The sequence below is a fragment of the Amborella trichopoda genome, chromosome 10, assembly GCF_054954075.1.
Source record: "Amborella trichopoda isolate Santa Cruz 75 chromosome 10, AtrichopodaSantaCruz75HAP2 v2.0, whole genome shotgun sequence".
Classification (NCBI taxonomy): domain Eukaryota; kingdom Viridiplantae; phylum Streptophyta; class Magnoliopsida; order Amborellales; family Amborellaceae; genus Amborella; species Amborella trichopoda.
The window spans coordinates 3,847,881-3,871,472 of record NC_142345.1 but is presented as its reverse complement, the minus strand read 5'-3'; the positions used below and the strand labels follow the sequence as shown (position 1 = coordinate 3,871,472).

The following is a 23,592-nucleotide window of genomic DNA, read 5'->3' as shown; positions in this document are numbered from 1 at the left end:
TTATTTATATTAAAATAAATAAATAAAAAGATCCGAAGTCTTCTCCCGAAGCCGAAACACCGAATTGCTTCATTTTTCTCAACAAACCAAAAAAGACTCTAACGTGAATTTGACAACATGGTGCTAATGCTTTCTAGGTATTAATTATATAAGAGTGAATTTGGAAATACATATACATTAGGTGTACATTCACATAAAACTATTTATAAAAGGTGCAATTTGTATAGAGTCTACCTTTAAATAGTATCGAAAAATGTGGTTTCAATATTGGAAATCTTTATTATAGCTTTAAAATATCTTTTTATATTTATTTATAAAGTTTAAGGCTTCAAAAATAATGTAGATCGACAGATCTATGAAAACTTGAAACTCTTGAAAATTGACGGTCCAAAAATATGCTACAAAATATACTATTTCCAAAACTTGAAATCTTTTTTTTTCTCATGTCCATGGTTCTTGATCTCGAGATGATCGATTTGAAGATATTTGAATATGACAATAACCTCTTCTTGTGAAATTTTTGAGATAGGTTCAAATTTGATTGTTTAGAACCTCGGCTCCATATAAACTTTTCTCATTTATAAATAGCTTGTTTGGCATACATCCTTCTGGTGTGAACAACATAAGCAACACAAGCATAATATATACAACAAGTGGAGAGGAGGATGTAAAAGGCAGTTATGCAGTGGGGTAGGATGCTTCCATGGCTATGCCACAGAGGCCCTCTTTTGAGGGAACGTCGCGCTGCATCATTATGTATCCTTGCTCCCCCCATGAGTTTTTCACTAGCCAATATTTGGTCCCATCACCAGAAGTTCCATAGCCTACGGCGGTTACGCCATGGTCTAGCTGTGTACCACAATCACCAGTGAAGACACCGCCAGAGTAGAATTGGAATTCATACCCGCTCGCGTCAATGGCAACAGAGACTGGCTGGCTGTGTAACCATGGTGTAACCATGGCTGGTTACGCCATGGTCTAGCTGTGTACCACAATCGCCGGTGAAGACACCCCTACAGTAGAACTGGAATCCATACCCGCTCGCGTCAATGGCAACAGAGACTGGCTGGCTTGCGACCGCCTTGAGCAGTGCCTTCTCACTGTTTGTAGGAACATCCTCATATCCTGCGATTGTAGCAGCAAGGAAGGATGCCTCTTGCACGTGCCATCAACGGCCTTGTAAGGGTATTTAGCCTGGGTGGTGAGGCCGTGGTTGTTAGTTAATGATAAATTTGAATGCATCGTCCATGAGGCCCCATTGCAGCCCTGATCTTCTCCTTTGGTGTAACAGTCTACCACTTCTTGCTCAGATAGAGACACCAACTTGCCAGTTTTTATTTGGGCTATGCCCTCCATGGCCGCAACAGCCGAAAACGCCCAACAACAACCTGAGTCCATGAAGGAGACATACGATTACATTTTGTAAATGAGTCAGGTTAAAGCTTTTTCACTAAATAGCTACACTGTTTTCAAAAGTTTTGTAGAGGGGCTAGAGTTTGTGTGGTGACACCCTTACACCATAGTCACCACATTGTGGTTTTCATCCCCACTGAACCACTCCAATATTAGTTTCAAAAACCTAACTCCTAAACTAATTGAGAAAACAGGTAAAGGCCTATCTTCCCCCACTGAATTACCCCAAAAACGAAAAAAAAAAAAAATCAGCTATACCACTATGCTAATCTCTCAAAGCAAGCCAAAGAAGAAAGATAAAGATAGTTCATTAGAGAAGTATAAGGAAATTAGTACTTAACCGCATTGGCCTTGATCCTTGATAGGAGTAACAGCGCCTTTCTTCCTCCAATCCATGCTGGTCGGCGTTGAAACATTAGCATACATAAAGGGAGCATCAGGAGCCCTTGTGGCGCATGCATGAGCCTTGAAACCCATGTGTGTAACCCTGAACTCATCGTTGGTGAGGTCTGCAAACTTGTTTGCGCTCAGTTTGTAAGGTTGCCCTTCCGCATTCACAGAGTCTATGAATTTGAGATTTTCCTTGAATATCTCAAAGCGTTGCTCCTTCTCTTGGGCATCCATGTATTGGCGTCATCCATTGCTCGAACCTCACCAACATCGACGATGAGGTGTCCTCCTCCAATCTTCGAGGAGTGGCAAAAGGCAGTCATAGGCCCACAACAAACAAAGCCAAACACAAACAAGAGAGTGGCGAAACAACTCTAGCAGCCATTGATGTATATGCAATGATGCATTGGCCTATTGAATTGAGCATATATATGCACATATAGCTTCCTATTCTCCATCAAAACTCACCGGCTGCATCCCAACACAACTACCAAAACGATTCTCTCTTTCTCTCTCTCTCCCCTTCACTTTTGTCTCACTATTATCTCTTCCATATACTCCAATCCATTTGGTTTGGATCTAACAAAGCCCAGTTAGTTTGTAGTGCATCTTACCACAATTTTGGACCTAAATGATTCTTTGTTTGCTAAAACACTGGGTCCTTCTTTACTTTTTGTATCACTCTCTCATGCATAATATCATTCCACATGGTATCATCTATTGTTTGATATCGTTTAATTATTTTTGTGGGCATGTCACTCTCAGCAGTTCTTCCCGTGTCTGATCTTATAACGCATACTACACTACAGGTTTTGCGCAACGAACTCGTTTCTAAGTTCCCTACAGTGTTTTAAAGCTGGAGCTGCATAGTGTTGACTGTGGACCAGTGTTCGCAAACTCGCTTGGTCCAACTCGGAACCAGCAGGTCAAACTAGAACCGGGTATTGGCCAATCTGGTTTTGGCCGGTTTTTGTGGTCCGGCAAGGTGTGTAAAAAAATTAATATATATATATATATATATATATATATATATATATATATATATATATATATATATATATATATATAATCCTAAAAAATAAGGAATTTATTTTTAATGTGTTTTTTAATGCTTTTTTATCATTTTGACAAAGATTGGAAAGTGTTTTGACCATGGATACTTATTTTTACATTTTTTCTATCCTTTTTGAAAATTTTCGGGAATACCGCAAGGCACAATTCAATTTTTTAAAATCTATTTTTTTTGCTACTTTTCAACTTTATTTGGATGTGCTTTATTTAATTATGCTTTAAATATACTTTTCATAGTTTTTTGTATTTTTTTAAATTTTTTCAATACCTTTTGGATCGGCTGGGACCTAACTGCTTAGGCTAGTTGAACCGATCGATTTAGCAGTTACTCGGACCTAGCCCTTATCGAGTTTTCAAGGCCGAGTCAAAAACTGATTTTAGTTACTCTCAAGGTTCTCTTCCTAGATAGTAGTTTGCCTATGAAATAGAAATGCAAGATCGACAGGTGCTATCTGTTGGGACAACTAGTCTAAAAGATTGCTCGACTGGGTTGTGTCACAAGAAAGGCATCTTTGTGTCTTAAAATCTATGATATCATTCTCATCAATATAGTGGATTTCAATTTTCTATACCCATGAATATAGTCTTTTAGGGTAAACCATATAAATTTTTGTATTCTTGTGGTATACTTTTTTATACTTTATTTATCATGCTCCTATATGGTTCCTACTCTCATTGATTTTGTATCTAGCCATATAAGTACAAGTTCCTAGCAGGATCCAAGTTCCAGGGCTCCTATTTCCATAGATAAAAGGGTTATTGAATCCTAACAAGTGATTTGTACTCTCCTATTTTGTTTCTAAATACATGATACTGGTGGGATCCAACTTTTAAGATTCATATTTTTGCATATAAGAGGGTTCATAAAACCTAACAAGAGAGAGTAGCAAAAATACGTCATAGAATGTTGACATGTGAAAGAACTGGGATGTATTAGATCTCAAAATTTTGCACACTGTGTAAGTGAATAAAAAAGAAGGGAAAAAGACATAAAACCCCCTCTAAAACTGAAATCCCAAATATCCCCCGGGCACCTTAAATATCCCATAGAACCCCAAAGTTAACCAAAAAAAAGGTTTTTTACCTCCTCTTTATCCTTTTATTGTCCAAATTCTATAATTTATCTAACTTTTTTTTTAGTAATAACGTCATCAAAATTTTCAAGTTTGTGATGCATCTTTTAACTTACTTATGGGGTTCACATGATGAGAGATATATAAATATTCAAAAAAGGTTGCTAGAGAGTAGAGAGAGAGGGAAAAAGAGGTTTAGAGGTGAGGAAGTGGGAGATATATAAGAATTCATGAAAGGTTGCTAGAGAGTAGAGAGAGAAGGAGAAATAGGTCTAGAGGTGAGTGAGAGAGAATGAGAGTTTTTTGAGGATTTAGATAACAGGGTGATTAAGAAAAAAAAAATGTCATTTCTATAATTTGACTATAAAAAAGGTAAAGGTTAAGCATCTTTTTTTGTTTAACTTGAGGGTTTTCATAGGATATTTATAGGATTAGGGGATTATTTGAGATTATAATTTTAGAGATGGGGATTTAAGTTTTTTTTCCCTAAAAAGAATTGAAAATTTCGGAACAATATTTTTGGTGAATATAGGCCATTCATTTGGTAGACAACAAAATCTGGGTCTTAAAACTAAAAGTAAGGATTTTTTAATATTTATTGTTCAAATAAGAACTTTTACAATAATTTAGCCTAAACAAATCTCTCTTGCTCAGGCCATCGGATTCTACTGTAGCAGTGGCCTTTTCTTTTTGCTTGGCTTATGTTTGTCTTTAGTCAGAAGAAACAAGCGGTTTCCAACATTTTCAACAAAAAAGTTTCTTCACGAACAAACAAAAAACAATGAAAGTTTATGTATTGGTGAGGGCTTAAGCCATCAAATCAAGGCGTACCTCAAAAATTTACTAGAAAATGTTGTTTCTATGCCCAAAAAAGAAAAAATAGATTTCAAGTCCGGAAAATGGTGCATCTTGTGATGCATTTTCTAAAGCATCAATTTTCAAAATTTTCAAGTGTTAAATATATATGCTTGGTCTACACTGTTCTTTAAGCTTTATATTTTATAGTAAGAGATGGAAAATAAATTTTCAGTCCATGACAAAAAATTTCAATACTGGTATATCTTTCGACACTATTTGAAAGTATGCTTTACTTTGATTGTTTATAACCTCAGCCTTATACAAACCACACCCAAACATTGAACTTAATGACACATAATTAGATATTATTCCATAATATGGCATAAATTACCTCACCCAAAGATGGAGCAAAGAAATTTTACTTCTAAACCATACACATGGAACAGAGCCCACTTGTATATTCTATAAATTATATCATTTTTCTTTTGGTAAGTTGTATCTTATTATTTCTACACTATAGATATATTTATGAATATGCACATGTATGTTGAGGCATATATTTGCCAAAGATACAAGCAACAGTAAAAAGATGTAAACCCACCACATATATGGCATATCCTTGATCTCAATCGTCATATCTGAGTAGATGGTTGAGATGGCTTGAGTCACAATGTCACAAGTTGGCTCTTAATCATCAAATATTGATCCAATGGCTCAGAGTTTGTTTTTAAATTTTTATTATGTAAATCATTTTGAGGCAAAATTTGGGGCATACATAGATCTGCCAAGGGAGCACATGATGATAGTAATAAAATATTTCCAGTGATGAAAATTACCATAATATCCCTGAAAATTTCATGGGTAACATTTGTTTTTATGGAAAATAGTTTTTTTTTATTTTACAGGTTCGCCCCTAATGTTATGTGAGATACCCAAAATTTCATCTAAAAATTTGAAAAAAAGAAAAGAAACACAATATTTGGCACGACATTGTAGCATGAACAATAGTAGCCATCGATTTAGATTGAACAGCCACGAAGTTGGGTAACATGTAATATTCGGGTCACCTTATATGCTGTTGGGGTCACACATAAAGCTTTACATTTGTTTAAGGCCCTATTTTGCACGTTCTTTTTTACAAAAAAATTATTATTTTATTTTTGTGCATGATTGGGTGGCATGCTCTGATAAAATGCATATTTTAAGGAATGAAACTTAGCTATTTAGAATGGAAAAAGTTTATATAGAGTATAGCCTTTAAACAATCAAATTAAACCCCATCTCAAAAAATTTACTAGAAGAGGTTGTTTTGATGCCTAAATATCCTTAAATTGATCATCTCAACATCAAGATGCATGCATGGATATGAGAAAAAAAAATGGATTTCAAGTTTTGAAAATAGTATATCTTGTAACGCATTTTTGGATAGTCAATTTTCAAGGTTTTTAAGTTTTCATAGATACGCTCGATCTACACTATTTTTTAATCTTTAAATTTAATAATTAAAGATGAAAGTATATTTTAAGGCCATCACAAATATTTCCACTATTGAAACCACATTTCTCAATACTATTTGAATATGAGCTTTACTTTGATTGTTTAGAGCCCCGGCTCTTTACAAACCACACCCTTTTAGAAATGGCGCCAACATACCCTATTTTTGGCCCTAGGGGTAAAAGAAAAAACCTGTTTGTTGATTAGGATATTTGAAAAGTGCATATTCTTACAAGTGCCCAAAAAACCAACTAAGTATTAAGCTCAGATAGGCTGAGGATGCCCAAGTGGGTCCTAAATTAAAAAATGAATGTGCATGACTCATATTCTTGATAGAAATCTTCCCAAATAGTTTTGATGCTAGAGCACATGAAAATGTGTCTGAATTTCATGACTTTGTAATCTTTTTTATAACTGTATATGTGTATTTCTGCAGATGCATGAACATATGTTTGTAAATAAAATGAGAGAGAGACAGAAGAGCTCTTACTATCTAATCAAGTAAAAAAAACACTGTTAAAATGAAATAAAAATGAGCTACACTTCATTTTCCCTACCCATTTTCCTCCATGAACCTCTTGGCTTCAAGATAGGCATGCTCCAAATAACTACTCATTCTTTGTAAATCAATGCTCACATCTTGAGACTCTAGGTATATATTCTTAGTGTAAGTCCACCCTTTCCTCTGAACAGCTCTTGGATCCCTCAATACAATGTCATTCTTGTCATATTTCTCAATTAAGCTGCTCTCATTAGTCTCAATTTTATATGCAACATACTTCAGACCGAGATGGCGGGCAGGCCCACCGAAGCAACTCTCTGAGACCGAGTCCCCACCTAAGGGGACCACTTGTATGAACACAGACCCAGGCCTCATGAACAAGAAGTGGGTTAGCCCTGCACCATGAATCCCCAACATTGCATGACTTGCATTCAGTAACTGGTAAGCCTGACTCAAGTCTGTAGTCTTAGAGGGCTCAAAGATCTTCACCTCAAATCCCAGCCTCTTTGCTAGTTTTATTAGATCTCTCTCGTTCAGAATTGCACGACTGCCCCTCCGTCTCACCAAGACTAGACGAGGGCGTAGACACTTAGGCTGGGATAATGATTTACGAGTGGAATAGGCTCGGTCTAGGAAGGCTCGAAAGTCGAGGATGGTTTCGTTTCTAGGCATTATATCAGGATTGATGCGGAGATCATCATGGCTGGTGAGGCCCAGTGTGACAGATGGGAAGCAATGGGTGTATGTGTCGTTATCGAGATTGACGACCGGATGTGGAGATAGCATCCCTAATATATGATTATACTTAGTGAGCCACCAATTGTGGCACCTAGACAAGACCAAGACCGGCTGACTAGCAAAGGTTCGAGATGTAATGAAGAGAGGAATGATGCTATCTGTGAAGTCATGAAAGAGGTTCCCAGTGTAGCCTCCAGTGCTAAAGACTAAAGCTGGAGCCTCATGCCTAACGTCACATTGCTTTGTAGTCGTGGTGGTGGTGGTGGTGGTTGTGGTTCTTAGAGTCAGTTCTGGGATTGTAGACATTATGTCTGTCTCCCATTTTCTTCCGTAGGGGCGAATTTTTTCAACAATGACAAAGACAACTGGTTCAAGAATAGTGAATGTTTTAGAAGCAGGGTCCATGATAGTGGGGCCTTGGAGGATGCATGTGTCGAAGCGGTAGTGGGCCCTATCGCAATAGACTGGTTGGATGGAAGATGTTTTGCGACTTTTCCCTGTCATGATAAGAAAAAATAACATTTACCTTTTTGTAAAAAAAAATAAAAACCACTTGCTTAATGAATAGTTCTCTGTTTTAACTGATCAAGACTGACTCAACTACATGAACATAATCACTGCCTAAAAACGTCCCCAATTAATACACATCAAAGGAAAGAAAAAATTGACAAGTTTGCTTGTGTTTCTATTCACCAAAATCTCTTTATCGAGCTCACTCTCTTTTTCTTTTCTTTTTTCCTTTGTCATCTCTAGAATATACCATGTTAAACTTAGAATTTTTTACTCCAAACTTTTTGACAACAAAATGCCCTGATGAAATAAAAATTACATTAAAATAGCTTATTTGGAAATTTTGAGAATGGCATATTTATAATTTTAAATTACTTTAAAGAGTCACTTATCATTCAAAAAGTCAAATGAATCTTTTGATACTCAAAGTTGAGTCTTGGAGGCGTTTTTAAAAGGCAAAAACATCTCTACAAAAGTACATTGACTATAAATAGTCAAAAATCATTTTTGAACACAGGTGCATTTTCATGGTAAAAATTATAGAGTAATAAATTCTAAGTTCATTATTAGTATGGTGTATTTTAGAACAATCCATATGTATATATGTTTGTATATATTGGTTTTCTCATTTTTCTTAATGCCTTTTAACTCAGATTCAAGCATAACAAAGTTCATGATTCTGAAAATAGGATAAATGAGTCTAGAAACTCTAATGGAATCATTTTCTTTTGTTTTCTTCCAGACATTTTATTCCCAGTTGTACTAGTCATGGTTATTTTGCTCTTGTAACATATTTTAATCTTTTGATGTTCTTTTCTTGTTTGACTTGTTCTTTCACTTCTCATCTTCTTTATATGTTTTTTTCATATGTACATTTTTAAATAGAAATTTTTTTTTATCATTTTTTTTAGTATTGTTGTTTGGCTTTGACCATGTTGTTCCTATGCTCACTGTGTTTTTGTATTTTAGGTTACTCAAAAAGGTAGGGTTTAGGTGCATCTAGGGCTGCACCTGTTACAATGGTATCACCCTTGGATCCAAAGATTGCAGGCCTATCATCTGGGCCACTATTATCATAAATTTTGAAGGACAATACATTTTTCGGCAATAAAAAAAAGTCTATTTTGTACTCCCTTTTTTTATCATTCATTTTATTTCTTTGAAGATAATTAGATTTGCATTATTTATGGAGCTCTTAATTAATAAATACAAATTTTTTTTTTTGGGTAATTCAGTAGAGAAGATTGTCAGGGGATACCACCAACATGACCGCAACACCTTTCTTGACAAATGCATTGTTGAATTACCTTCTTTAGAAACTTCAATTTTTGCCTCTAATGGCCATCTCCGTACACCATGTTGAAGAATTGGCAAGTAGCATACGCATATCAAGATAGTTGCCAATGAGAGTGCTTTCAATGGCGGCCCTTTCTTCATGATTTGCAATGAGCAAAACTACAAACCTTTACATGTAATTGGATCTGTGGTCAGTAATTGGATCGGTTTACCATGTATGAACAAGGAATCGATATAAACACATGTATAACTTTCACTTTTCATTATAGGGATTGTATATAATGAGACCATTATCTTTAGCAGACATGTTCACATACACCTCAAGTCATCAAATAAAACGTTAGATAGTTGTAATGTGTCATATCTCGGAAAACTTTTTTGTCCTTCAAGCACAGACAATAGTACAGTACATCATTAGTGCCCTGATTTCACATTTAGCAATTAAGGATGATTATGTCTTTTTTATAATAATAAAAATAAAAAGCGCACGGATGTACCTTAAATTAAGTTAAAAGCAAGGTTTTAAAAAACGGTGATCTAGATTGAAATTGCCCAATCCAAATCAGGCTTAGGGAATGGGTGATTTGAGTCTATGGCCCTGATAACATATCAACTCCCACCTGTTTATTTTTCAGTACCTTTTCCCTTGATTCGGTCTATCCGAAGTGCTTGATTCGCCTTGTCCAAATTGCTTCATTGGATCCCAAACCCAAATTCAAGTTTTAAAAAAACAAAAAAAGTGAGTTGGTTTGTGAAAAACAAGGAAAATAAGATTTATTTCTAAAACAAGCTGGACTCCCTGTACTATGCCAGCACTTAGGCTTCGGATGGTTGGTTGGTGCCTTTTCTCTGAGCGGATTGTGAGCAGAGGAACAACACCACACCACCATCCCTTCTTGACATCAAATGGTCTAGGAGATGCTAGCAAACTATTCAAAACCCAATTACTAACATAGAGTACTTAAGCTTTCGAAAATTTCATCATGTAATATGCATTATAACTAGGATGAGGTTTGTATAAGGTGCTCACCTTATACTATACTCCTCTAAATATCCAGAGAGATGTAGCTCCGGTTTCTAAAACTTTGGAAAAGCTTGAAAACTCATGTTCAACTATAATTATAAAATTTAAATTTTCAAAAAAGATTCAGATCGAGCATATCTATAAACATTTAAAAATCTTGAAAATTAATAATCCAAATAATTAGTTACAAGACATACTATTTTTAAGATTTGAAATTATTATTTTTTTCTTATATTCATCCATGATCAATTGGAAGGTTCCCCAACTCCATAACACACTTTTGTACTGGTATTTTGAGGTGCACTTCAATTCTATAATATGAAGTTGCAACGTTATATAAAATTTTCCCTTATAACAATACTGTGGACTAATATGCTTTTGGTATAATGAATGTCAATGGTATCTTTTAATTATTTGGATATAAAATAACTTAACCGCATAGAGCAAATATATGGTTATTATTGTTCTAGTGTTTTTTATTTTCCATGGTAATTTAATGTTTTAAGGAATGATCGTTTTGATTCATATGTCCATTGAAAATCTGTGGTCATAAGTTCCAATCATCATCCATTAGAAATCTATGATGATGGAGAAAGAGTAACCCTACTCCTTTTGTTCTAGCGGCCTCGACTCTTGTGTATCGATTTCCATCAATGATTGGATGGTGATAAAATTCATGACTACAAAATTTCTAAATCTTATAGACCACAATACTCTTTCCCTAGTATTCATCCACGAGTAGCTTGTAAGCAGGACAAGCACTTGGCGAATGATAAAACAAACACGGGATTGTATATAAAGAGATTATTTTTTTTGGGTAGAATGAAGGTCACTATTACTTATGACCATCCGATATGAAATTTGGTAACTTGGGCGTGTCATAAATTTCGAGAAAATTCTTTTTGAGCTTTGAGCTTGGTCAATGGAATAAATAACGTCACCCAATCTCACATCCAATGGTCAAGATTAATTTTGACTACCTTGTACAAAGACAAATGGTCTCATAGTATACTTTTTCAAAAAAAATATTACCTTAATATTAAAAGTTAAAAATACATACTATAATCGCTTACCTTTGACACAAAACGGTCACAATCACTCGTAGCCATCAGATATAAAATTAGACAGCTAGTGTAGTATTGTTGACTATATTCAAAATCCAATAAAAAAATTCTCAAACCCTATGTTGAAAATTGACACACCCCAAGTTACCGATCTTAGGTCATATGGCTTGGGGTGTTTGTCACTTTTGTGTAAGAAAAATTGTCTCGTGAGTTGGCCGACTCACACTATTCTTGTGCGGTCTCTGTACAAAATATATCTTGTATTTTCAATCTAAAATTCTAGGGTTCAATAATCGACAGTGATCTAAATTTGAAATTTTTGTTTTTTTAAAAAATATAAATGTTATTATTTGAATTCCATTCTAACTTGCTTTTAGTGGATGTAACATTTTCTTACATCCAACTTAGAGATGGATGTTAGATGGAAAAGGTGACTAGGCCGACTGACCAAAACCTTGTCCTTCGTGTAATGCCCATCACAATCTCGTAATTTCCACGATAATAGTGATAGCAGATTTCTACTTACGTCTCTAGGTGTTTATTGAATTGAATTGGATTGAGTAAGATTGATTACATCTATAAAATCAGTGAGATTAGTATAAAATTAGGGAATAATGCTCATTTTGAATGGTACCTACGGTGTGGTGATATGTAGAAATAAAATGTAACATAAAACTCTTTAGAGAGGAACAGTTTTTTTTTATGATGTGTTCTTGCTTTAGTTGAAATAATTCAATAAGGAAAATAAATAAAATAAATAAATTAACAGTCTGAAAACACAGAAAAGTACCTCACATGTGTAGAATCTAGGTTCCTTGAGAGAGGAAGTATTCTTCATTTTCTTTCCCCCTCTCCCATTTTTCTTCTTAATACCTTTGCTTTGATTTTGAACTCCGGCACTCTTCTCAGTTCTTTAGGTTTTCTTCCTTTCATCATCTCCTCTCTCTCTCTCTCTCTCTCTCTCTCCAAAACCTTGGGGAATAGGCATATATTCATTGCATGTCATTGAATTAAGACGAGTGGCAATTAGCTGGTTATGCAGGGATTGCCCAAACATAGAGAACATCAATTGTATGTATAGACATTTTCCAAAAATGGTGCGGTTTGTATAGAGCCGCGGCTCTAAACAATCAAAGTAAAGCGGCACCTTCAAATTGTGTCAAAAAATGTGGCTTCAATACTGGAAATCTTTGCGATATCCTTGAAATTTATTTTCATCTTTAATTATAAAATTTAAAACTCCAAAAACAGGATAGATGGAGCTAATCCAGGCAAACTTGAAAATTGACGGTCCAAAAATATGTTACAAGATGTATTATTTTCAAAGCTTGAAATCCATTTTTTTTCTCATGTCCATCCATCTTGATGTCGAGATGATCAATTTGAGGGTATTTGGACCTCAAAACAATCTCTTCTAATAAATTTCTGAAGTGGGCTTTAATTTGATTGTTTAGAGCCTCCACTCTATATAAACTTTTTCCTTCCAAAAATATATATGTTTCCTGTGAGTTATCGTAATGTTAAAGGCAAACAACTAAGATAAGATTTGCATGTTGAAAACTGAAAATATGATTACAAGGCAACATTGATAAGGATCTCTCTCTCTCTTTTAAAGGGCTCCCTCTCCCCTTAGTCTCTCCCCCTCTCCCTCTCTCTCTCTTAAATGGGTCTCTCTTCCCTCACTCTCTCTTTCCTAAAGGGGTCTCTCTCCCCTTAATCTCTCTCTAAGTTTTGGTGAGAGAAATACCAACTTTGAACGGAAGGATGTAAATTTTTATTTTTTTTAGTAATTTAGTTAGGATGATGAGCCTTTACCTGTTTTTTTAATCGTTAGTAGTCTTTGAAGGTGTTAAGCGATAATGAAACCCTATACTTTAACAACAGCACAAGTAGTGCTTCCACCACGACCCCAACTCCATTCTCGAAAGATGTAAATGCCTATCTAAAGAGAGAATAATCAAGGAAAATAGTCCTGCATAATGCTAATTTCTCCTAAGAAACTAATATCATTAAATGTAACTGTGCCAATGAATGTGGCATTCCTACTTTGCCTAAAAAAACCTATTGCAATTCATACCAAAAATTTATGACCTGAAATTCAATGAACCTTGTGTCTAGATACATTTCCTTTTTAATTTCCCATTAAGACTAATTTAGCCATTTTGTAGAAATTAGAAAACTTTTGGATGCAAGAAGTAATCTCCTTTTCCCATAATACCAAAACTTTATAGACTAGTAGGACTACCAACATGGCCCCACCAGCTCAAAATCCGGCCCGGCTTTCAACCCGGTCATCCTTTTTAGGCCCCAACCTTTTCGCCTTTTTCTGCTGGGCCCTAGTTACTCCTAGCTGAGCGGAAATTGATACAATATGCATCGTCTATACTATGTTCCTGCCAAAGCAAACTGTTCATTTGTTCACTCATTATTTATGTGGAAATATTTTTGGATCTGATTTTTGGGATCCACTTATCAAATGATTATTTTGCAAAAAAAAAAATTTGATTTTGAGCTCTTTAAACTTAGATCTTGCTGTCCAAAAATCTGATGTTGTTCGTTTTATTTTGGGACTTTATCTTGTCAGGCTCATAGAATGTGTATTTGAATACATATTTTTTGTTGGAGTTAGTCTCTAGGAAATAGCCGGCCATCCCCAAAGCTTAAGGTCATAAAAATACCCCTAGCTTGGTATTTGCCCGAGGGAGTAAATGGACAATTTACTCCCCGGAAGCATAAAATACTTTGGCATATGCACTTATATGCAAATTCGAATAGTTGGTGGACCTTGAGGCACCTATTTTTGGTGAAGGCCAGCACTATAGGACTCGAGGCGTGCACAACAAACATTTGCATACGGGTACTATGCTCCTTCGGGAGCATATTTTACTTCTACTTCCTCAATGGAAAGGCCTAGTTAGAAGGATTTTTTCAATCTGAAATTTTAGAAATCACTTAAGAATTAGTAGATGATCATTGTCAAAATAAATTTGAAATTTGAGTTTTTTAAGACTAAGATCTCACCATTTAAAAATTGGATAGTCTCCTCAAAAGGTACACTAAGGGAATTTCTTTTATTGAGGTTAGCTTATGGGTTGAAGAGGTTACTTCCCTAAATATTGGGGCCCTAACCCTAATTCTAGCTGGAATTTTACCCAAGGGAGTAAATGGACATTATACTCCCCCATGAGTAAAATATCTTTTGGCAATAATGAAAGTAACGCCCACCTTTACGCACCATATTCAGATGCTGGAAATCTTATAATGACCTGAACATTTATTTTTATTCCTAATTATAGAATTTAAAGTTTAGTAGAAGTGCTGACAAAGCAAAGCTATAATTACCTCAAAGTCTTCAAAATGGACTGTTCAGATTATAGGTTATAAGAAGCACTATTTTAGAACTTGTAATCTTTTCTTTTATGGGGTCTTTCTAGCTTTGGAAAAACCGACTGATTAACTTTGAGTCCGGTTAGGGGCGGTTTTGGTGATCTCCTAGCCTAAGGTACTACCTTATAAATTTTGAAGCCCAAAAACAGCCGGTTATGGGTTGAACTGGCCGTGTTTGGTAAAACTGGCCAGTTTTTCAACTAACCAGACCGGTTAGTGATATAACGAGTTCTATGAACAAATAACGGTATAGTTAAAATAACACCCGTCCTTTTCAATTGATGCCTTTGATGCAAAAATTTACAAGTTGATTTTTCAGCTTTTTTAATTATTTTTTCTACTATTTTTTGGCGTTTGTCATGCTTTATGGCTGTAAAACACTATTTATTGTTTGCAAAACAAGCAAAAAATAAAGAGATTTTGTGGATTGAAATGGCGGATTTTCACGCCTTTTGAAATTTCCGCCATTTGATCAATACCACCTTCAATAGCCAATAGTTTTTGCTGAAATTTGAGGTTTTTTAATCCTAATCGAATCATCTATCATATACCTCTTTCAATTTGTTCAAAAAACAAAACATTGGGGGTTGATTTTGGGCCTAAAATGCTGTTGCTCAAAGAACTTGTGTTCGATAAAAAAAAAACAGATTTTGAATCAATATTGGTTGTTTTTTATCAAATTGATTTATGTATTTTGATCATCAAGGCTTCATCTATCACATAAACCATGTATGCTTACTTATCATTGAGTAAATATTTTTATATGAATTTTTTTCATGCTTGATTTCACATGTCTGAATTTTCCATGATTTTTTCAACTAAATAAAAGATACCGAATATTTTTTTTATAATTTTTGGTGCATTTGAAAGGGTGATCGAAGCTTTTATGGTAGTTGTGTATTGATTTGTTCGATTATCCAAATATTGAGGGTCGTTTCTTGCTTGAAATGCTGTTCAATTTTAGGAGATTTTGAGATATCGATTTTTCAAAAAACTTTATTTTACTTTATAAAATTATTATTTTTGATGAATATGGGAAGTTTTTTTTATTTTTATTAATAAAATAATTTTTTTGATAAAATGATTTATTTTGATAAAAATATATTGTTTTGATTTATATGACAAAACCTATGTATCAGCCTCTATACCTTGTGCCATCGTGTCTTTTACATATGAAATTCTAGATGGACATGTAAAAGTTGGTGGATCAATTTCTTTTCCATTGTTTCTAATTGTGATTAGCAGTATCTTAAAGTGGTGCAAAACTTGAAACTGTAGTGCGTAAACATATATGTGTGCTTATATTTTTTAGTAATAAGTATAAACTAATGTAATGTTTCTGCTTAGTTGCAACACCTGAATATCTAGAGTGCATATTTACACTAGGTAATACATTTATAGTAAGGTGTTATAAACTTATTATCAAACTTCATTCTAAGAAACAAAAAGATTTATGTGATCTACTTGGGATCATGCATGACCATAGTATTCAAATATTAATTTACAAAAAGTTGTTTCAATTTTTTTTGTAAGATGAATGTATGTAATAAGATATTATATATTTAATCTAAGTTTTTCTATTTGTTTAAAATTTTTTTGGGGTTTTTGACCCTTTTTTTTTAAAAGAAAAAATCTACTTGGCCAATTAGTCCGATTAACTGGCCTGGTAAGTCCGGTTTCCATTCTAACCGCTCCCAACTCTATGTCCAGTTGACCGTTCTGGTTCGATTTTACGAACACTGTTTCTATCATTAGAACATCTTTTTTCAGGTGGGTGAGGTGCACTTGAATAGTATGAGTCGATGGACTCATAGAAACCAAGTCCTTAAGAGCACATTTTTTTGATAAAATCTAATATTTATGGTTAAAGTAAAATTGGCAATATAGCTTACTGCAACCTTACTTCAGCCCGAGAGGTTGCCTCCTCATATAAATTTTTTCCATACATACATGGATGTACATATGTGCTTGTATGTGTTTAGGATTTATTTTTTGGGTTTAGAATGAATTGCAAGATTTGTAAAAAAACATGAAAAAAAAAGTCATCTCATCTTGAATATTAGGGTTGTTGAAAAAAAAATTAAGATTTTAAACTCTAAAAATAGTATATATTGTAACAAATTATCTATCCGTCCATTTCACCCTAAAAATAAGTGCTACTAGATCCGCAAGATCTATATCATTTTTTGAGTTTCAATTTTTTTTTTTAGTATTGGAAATTGATTTCAGATTCATTATGGAGATTTATATTGCCAAAAGCCTTCTCGGGATGAGGATTTAAGGAGGGGCTTTATTGTGTTTTCATAAAACCTAGGCCTTATAAAAATTTCGTTCTTTTATAAATGGCTTTAAGATTCCATTCATATCCCGAATTTATTGTTTAACGTCGCCAGGGTATAGTCGGGTCTAGAGTGGCCCACTGGGGCCGGACTCGCGGGAGCTCACAAGAGCCTTTTCTTGTCCTACAAGGGCCAAGAGAAATGGTGCGCTCTCTCTTTCTCAGGCTTTCCTATTCTTGTTTCCTATGCTCATGAACAGGCATTCTTATCAGTTTTGACGAGCGTTTTAAAAAACGCCGAGTCGAACCGGACTCGCCCGGTTCGACTGGGAAATCTTGAAAAGGGGACCGGATCGCCCAAAATCGGAAATCGTCCGGTTCTAGAGAGAACCGGACGATTCTGTACAGTGAATTGCCGATTCACTGTACGGAATCGGCGAGTCCGAACAGTGAATCGGCGATTCCATACGGAATTTTTTTTTTTTTTTTTTTTTTTTTTTTTTTTTTTTTTTTTTTTGTGTAATCCATGATAGATTTTTTTGTAATACTTGATCGATTTTTTTGTAATCCATGATCGAATTGTTTTTGTTTTTTTGTAATCCATGATCGAATTTTTTGGTTTTTTGTAACCCATAATAGAATTTTTTGTAATCCATGATCGAAATGTTTGTTTTCTTTTCTTGTAATCCATGATCGATTTTTTTGTTTTTTTTTTTTTTTTTGTAACCCATGATAGAATTTTTTGTAATCCATGATCGAATGTTTTGTAATACATGATCGAAATGTTTGTTTTTTTTTTGTAATCCATGATCGAAATGTTTGTTTTTTTTTTTGTAATCCATGATTGAATTTTTTGTTTTTTGCTTTTTTTTGTAACCCATGATAGAGTTTTTTGTAATCCATGATTGAATTTTTTGTAATCCATGATCGAACTATTTTTTTCTTTTTTTGTAATCCACGATTGAATTTTTTGTTTTTTTTTGTTTGTTTTTTTTGTTTGTTTTTTTTTGTAATCCATGATCGAATTTTATGTAATCCATGATCGAATTTTATGTAATCCATGATCGAATTTTATGTAATCCATGATTGAATTTTTTGAAAATTTGTGATTTTTTTTGTTTAATCCATGATCGAATTTTTTTTTGTAATCCATGATAGAATTTTTTGAAAATTTGTGATTTTTTTTTAATCCATGAACGATTTTTTTGAAAATTTGCTTTTTTTTTTTTTTTAATCCATATTATTCAAAGAGAAAACGAGAGAGATGATGATTCTGAGGCCACCCTATTCCAGCCATATTATTCACATATCGAGTCCCAACAGCAACAGTGTAGGGATGAGCACGAAATACTGTAAGTTAAATGCTGAATGGCGGTTCATGCAAGGAAAGAACATATCAATATTCGCATATTCATTCAAAAACATGAAAATTCTTAATGGAGTACCCTCATTTTTTATTGAATTCCTAAAAACTAATATTTATAATGAATTTTAATAATTTTTTCGAATTTTTTTAAAGTTTTATTCTGACCGATTCACCCGATTCTCGATCCGGATAGCCGATTCTCGATTCGGATCGATTTTTTGGAAGCCCCATCCGGGTCACCGATCAGTTTTTTAAGCCATTGGTTTTGACTGTTATACCCTTGTATATCATTGTCGAGTGTGACGGAGATTACAACTTTTTACGGGGCAAATCCGAAGTCTTGAAGTCCATGCCCTGCAGCTCTTGCCATTAAACCATGGGAATTTTGCAGCTCCCCGGTGTTTCATTGAGGAGCTATTTTGAGGTGAATTGCTTTCTCTCTCCTCTCTCTAACTCCCTCTCTATCTTCTCTTGCCACCCATCTTTCCTTTTTTACTCTCTCTCCCCCTCTCTCTCTCTCTCTCCATACATGTTTTAAGAGAATGATTTTTCTTGAATTTGTATCCCGTGTAGAAAAGAAACCAAGCTGTATATCATTCTTGTTGCAGGAATACTCTGCAATGGTTCTTAGTTAATTATAGGTATTAGGTAATATCTTTTGATTAATAAAAAAAAAATGGATGATTGGGTATTCTTTCTTATGGATTTACTTGATTATCGGCAATATTCTGATTGAGGAAAAATTGATTAACTTGGTATTCTTCCTTGTATGGAAATATATACTATTGAACTGCTTCTAGTTCTATATGCCACAGCTATTACTTTTAGAAATGAAAATTTCGGTAATTGGATTTCTTTCTTGTATAGCTGAAATTTGCAGTTGTTGTTTTGCATAAACAGTAGAATGTTAAAACCCAAGAACCCAAAAGTTAATTAATTAATTGGGTGTAATCAAACTTTGAACTGGTTTCTAATGGATGATTCTTATTGGCTTAGGTCTGAGTATTACATCTTTTGTTTATTTTTTCCGTTTAAATTTCCTTGCCTGATGAAAGGAATACCTTTTGGGACCATTAAAGAGTACTAATGGTATCAAAATGATGGACCTTTGGAATCCTTGGTATTAGTTTTTTCTTGTACTCTTTGGTTTGGTGGAAGGCTTATCAGTTGGGCCCCAATCTGGAAATCTATTCTCAGTTTGTGAGAAATTCAGGTTTTGGTGATTTCCCATAGATAAAGATTTAATCTTGGTAACAATGGAGTTTGAAATTCTTTCTTTTGTTCAATTTTATTTAACATATGTGTTGACTATCCTGAGAATGTTGCTTCTCTGATAGACACCAAATGTACCACCGTGACAGTTACACCACAGCGACCATTATTCTTTAGTTACCCCTTGCTTCTATTTATGTGCAATGTGAGATCACTCCTCATTAGGAGGTGAATCTTCAAGTATGAATTGTTTCAAGAAACCTAGTTTTGTGCATCAATCCCTCCTTTGTGGCCTTTCAGTTGTATATATAGGACAACGTTCCGTTCTTTGTGTAAGAATAATTATTTTTGCAACCAGTGTTTAAACCAAAGACTCGGGTTGGGACTCAGCTTGGGTCCAAGCCTGAGTCAGGCAACTCAGCCAAGTCTCTGAGAAACTCTGCCAATTCTTAAAAATATTTAGCAATAAGACCTTGGCAGAGTCAGCCAGTTCCCGAGGTTTCTGTTCTGGAATCAGCAGCCTGCGGAGTCCTAGTAACTCAGGCGAGTTCAAGTCGGACTTGCCATGTTCTAAATCATTTTCATAGTCTTTTTGAAACTCCGTTCTTCGATCCCACTAACTCTTCATAAATTTACCTGGCAAAAGTTTGAATTTCTCAAGTTTGAGATATTGAGACCAGTAGCTGAAACGACAATGTATTGCAACAAATATAAAAAATTGCCCAGCTCAACTTTACCATAATGATTGAGTTTCCAACTAAACCTATTTGTTATGGACTGATCAGGAACCTAAAAGAACCCCCGTGGTTCCTTTACTTTCTTCTTTGGATTTATTTTCAATTATCTGTATAAGTTTGTGTGGGACAGAGACAGTGCGAGTCATGTAGTTGGGTTAGCATAACACGTGGGTGTTTTTTGTTCTTATTTGTAGGTGTATTAGATTTGATGTCCAAGTTTTCAACACTAGGTTTGCACTTTTCTTCATTGGCATAAAAAACACATGTCATAGTGTTTTTGTTATTATTGTATTCTTATATACAAAATGTTTTCAATTGTAGGTTTCTGCTTGTTATTCGTCATTGTCTAGGAAACATATTACAGCCCCGTTGGTATTGGTTCCACAAAGAAGGGATGGATTTCAGATGTCAGGATGGTATACAGAATTCACATTGCCTTCGCAACCTATTTTACCCGGTTTGTGTGTTCCCAAACATTCTTGAAATTTATGTAGCCTTCTTTCTTCCACATGTTGGATATTTTTGTTAAACACATATACTATGCCAATTGGATACTGATCATTGATAAATGCTGCCACTAAATAGATATTTGGGATTGGATTTGTATGTGTATTATGAACATTCATGTGTATATATACAGTGTTCAACAAAAAAAGCAAAACAAAAAAGAACTTTTGGCCAACAAGGTTTTTAGGTGCCCGCCTAGCTGCTTAGGCAGGCAGGACTTAGAATTTTTTAACAGTGTATATATGTTCTATAGGGAGAGTGTACAATAGACAATTTAGCTTTGGGACAACAAGGCACAATCACCTCCATGGTGTGCCATTGATGAGCTCATAGTCTTGAGAAATTTTCTCCTGGATTTTAGTCAAAGAAATGATGTATCCCCAGCAGCTCGATTTCACATCAAATAGCTAAAGGTGATTGTGATTTTTTCGTACCAAAGGTTAACGGTCTCTAGTGTCTAATAGTATAAAATCCATATTCTATATAATAGGGCATGTCTTGATGGCATATAAGTCATGGATAACGTGAATTCATACACCGGGCCCTCATGATTGGGTGTTCGGTGTAGGTCTGATATCCAGAGCATTACTACTTTTCAGTGTAAGTGCATAACTAGTGAAAAGGTGTTTTATAATTATGCAGAGTAGGGCGGTTCAGTGATGTGACTTACATGCCACATGCAAACACACCCTTATTCTATGTCCTTTATATTTAACAAAAATGTATGAGTGTGTACATATATGCCTACACACATATAGAGATTTCTATGCTCATGCTCATTTCACCATCTATGAATTATCAATATTTTTATATATATTCATATGTACATAGAAATACATACATGCTTATGGACATACACACAAGCACAGATGCATATGTACGTGTTGGTTTGCACTTAGTTTTTGCCCCTTCCCCCCCCCTTAGCATACCGAATCCCCATTGCAGCACATACTCTTTATCCCCGATACATTCGTCAAGCACTTAGTGGGGAGACAGAGGGTGCCATAAGCAACGAAGACATGATCCTCGATGAGCAAGCACTTGACCGTGAGCTAGAAAGCGCAATCCAAGAAGAGAATTACAATAGAGCAGCCGAGCTTCGGGACAAGCTCCAAGCACTGCAAGAGAGCAGCAAAGCCGGCGTCCTCAATGCGAATACTCGATTCTATAATGCATTTAGAAGTGGGGACCTTGAAGCTATGCGTGTTATATGGCTTAGAGGCGAGAATACTCATTGTGTCCACCCTGGTGCTGGTATGATTTCAGGATGTGCCTATATAATGGAGAGTTGGGAGCTGGTTGCAGGGGCAGATGTGGAATTCCCACTAAAGATTGACTTGCAAAATGTTGAAGTCCATGTTAAGGGAGATGTTGGGTATGTTACATGTTTGGAGTTGGTTAAGACTAAGGGTAGTAGGTGGGGAAAGCAGGTTGCCACAAATGTATTTGAGAGGGTGGGTGGTGAGTGGTTTATTTGTATACACCATGCCTCACATGTTACCTTGTGAGGGTTTGTGTTTTTGGTCTCATTTTCTTTTGGAGATCCCCATTGAAGGAGCTTGATTTTCTGAATTTCACCACTTGTAGTTTCTATGCCTAGTCAATTATTTTTAGTGCCAGTCATTCACCCTTGTTTTCCAACTCAAATCCTATCCATCAAAAAGAACCGAAAAAAAGTTTACCTTTGCACCCCATTATTTTTCTGTCGGATCCAAGAAGAGAAAATGCCAAAACTAAAGGTTTAAAAAACATTTGAGTGGAAATCTATGGACTTGGAGGGTAGGTCACACTTTCGATTGATAGTCTATCTTTTAAGGATAAAATAAGGGTGAGCTTTGTATGTGTCTTCACACACATAACTTATGTCTAGAGACATCTAGTCGTCCAATTTTTTGATCAGTAGGCTAGTAATGAGCTGATAATTTATTAGTTATGTCTTGAGAAACACGGTTGGCACCAACATGTGATATTGCTTTTTCTCATTCCCAATTGTCCGATCATGATCAAGTAGATGATTGTGATTCTCCAAACACATGATTATGTGTGTGAAGATATATATAAAGCTTCCCCAGAAAAGGCATCTGAGCTTTTGACCTGAACATTGCTAAAAAAGCAATTTGTATGGGATGAAAGCTTATGTAGGCAATTTTCCTTGTTATTGCATTTATATTGCAAGAAATAAGACTCTTTTAAGACCTTGGTTCAAAATACTCTTATATTCCAGAAAAGAAAAGAACACTCAGTATAAAAGGTTTCCATTAGGTTGCAACCTTAAACAATCCAATTGAGGCGCACTTCCAAATTTTATCATAACATGTAATTTTGGTGTATTTTTTTTTTTTAGGATTATCTGAAAGTCTATTTTTATATCTAATTATAAAATTTTAAACACCAAAAATGGTTAAAATCAAGTAGATCTATAAATATATGAAAATCTTGAAAATGGATGGTTTAGATAATGTGTTGCAAGATGCATTATTTTTGGAGCTCAATTTTTTTATTTATTTTTCATATTCATACATCTCGATGTCGAGATGATCAATTAAAGAGTTTTTCAACATTAAACCAACATTTTCCAATGGATTTTTGAAGTGCATCTGTAATTCTACATTTTAAGGTGTAATTTTTTCCTTAAATATCTGCTTGGAACTTTAATTTTGTATTTTGAAGCCGGGTCACCTATAAACACAACAAAATGACCAAATAACTAAATGAAATGTCCTTGATGCATC

General features: G+C 34.8%; 2 protein-coding genes and 1 pseudogene across 6 annotated transcripts; 1 reads left to right on the top strand and 2 right to left on the bottom strand.

The window, feature by feature from the left end:
- Positions 1-621: 621 nt before the first annotated feature.
- LOC148780009 (senescence-specific cysteine protease SAG39-like) lies at positions 622-2,188 on the bottom strand (annotated as a pseudogene).
- Positions 2,189-6,563: 4,375 nt separating this feature from the next.
- LOC148780008 (xylan glycosyltransferase MUCI21-like) lies at positions 6,564-12,428 on the bottom strand. 2 transcript variants are annotated; one of them, XM_088850394.1, is made up of 3 exons: positions 12,164-12,428; positions 9,297-9,452; positions 6,564-7,976 (listed from the first exon to the last, which is right to left on the bottom strand). In XM_088850394.1, exons 2-3 carry the CDS (start codon positions 9,424-9,426, stop codon positions 6,793-6,795), a joined length of 1,314 nt encoding a protein of 437 aa, XP_088706520.1. In that variant the 5' UTR covers positions 9,427-9,452; positions 12,164-12,428; the 3' UTR covers positions 6,564-6,792. The 2 variants fall into 2 exon arrangements, with proteins under 2 accessions (XP_088706520.1, XP_088706521.1); XM_088850395.1 differs by having other exon boundaries at positions 6,565-7,976; positions 9,297-9,470; positions 12,164-12,380.
- Positions 12,429-17,129: 4,701 nt separating this feature from the next.
- LOC18426987 (Nuclear transport factor 2 (NTF2) family protein) lies at positions 17,130-22,483 on the top strand. 4 transcript variants are annotated; one of them, XM_006836047.4, is made up of 4 exons: positions 17,130-17,243; positions 18,703-18,828; positions 20,675-20,810; positions 21,806-22,483. In XM_006836047.4, the coding sequence occupies exons 2-4, from the start codon at positions 18,781-18,783 to the stop codon at positions 22,366-22,368; spliced, it is 747 nt and encodes a 248-aa protein (XP_006836110.1). In that variant the 5' UTR covers positions 17,130-17,243; positions 18,703-18,780; the 3' UTR covers positions 22,369-22,483. The 4 variants fall into 4 exon arrangements, with proteins under 4 accessions (XP_006836110.1, XP_011620666.1, XP_088706519.1 ...); XM_011622364.3 differs by having other exon boundaries at positions 21,785-22,483; XM_088850393.1 differs by lacking the exon at positions 17,130-17,243 and adding an exon at positions 20,548-20,583 and having other exon boundaries at positions 18,742-18,828.
- Positions 22,484-23,592: the final 1,109 nt, after the last annotated feature.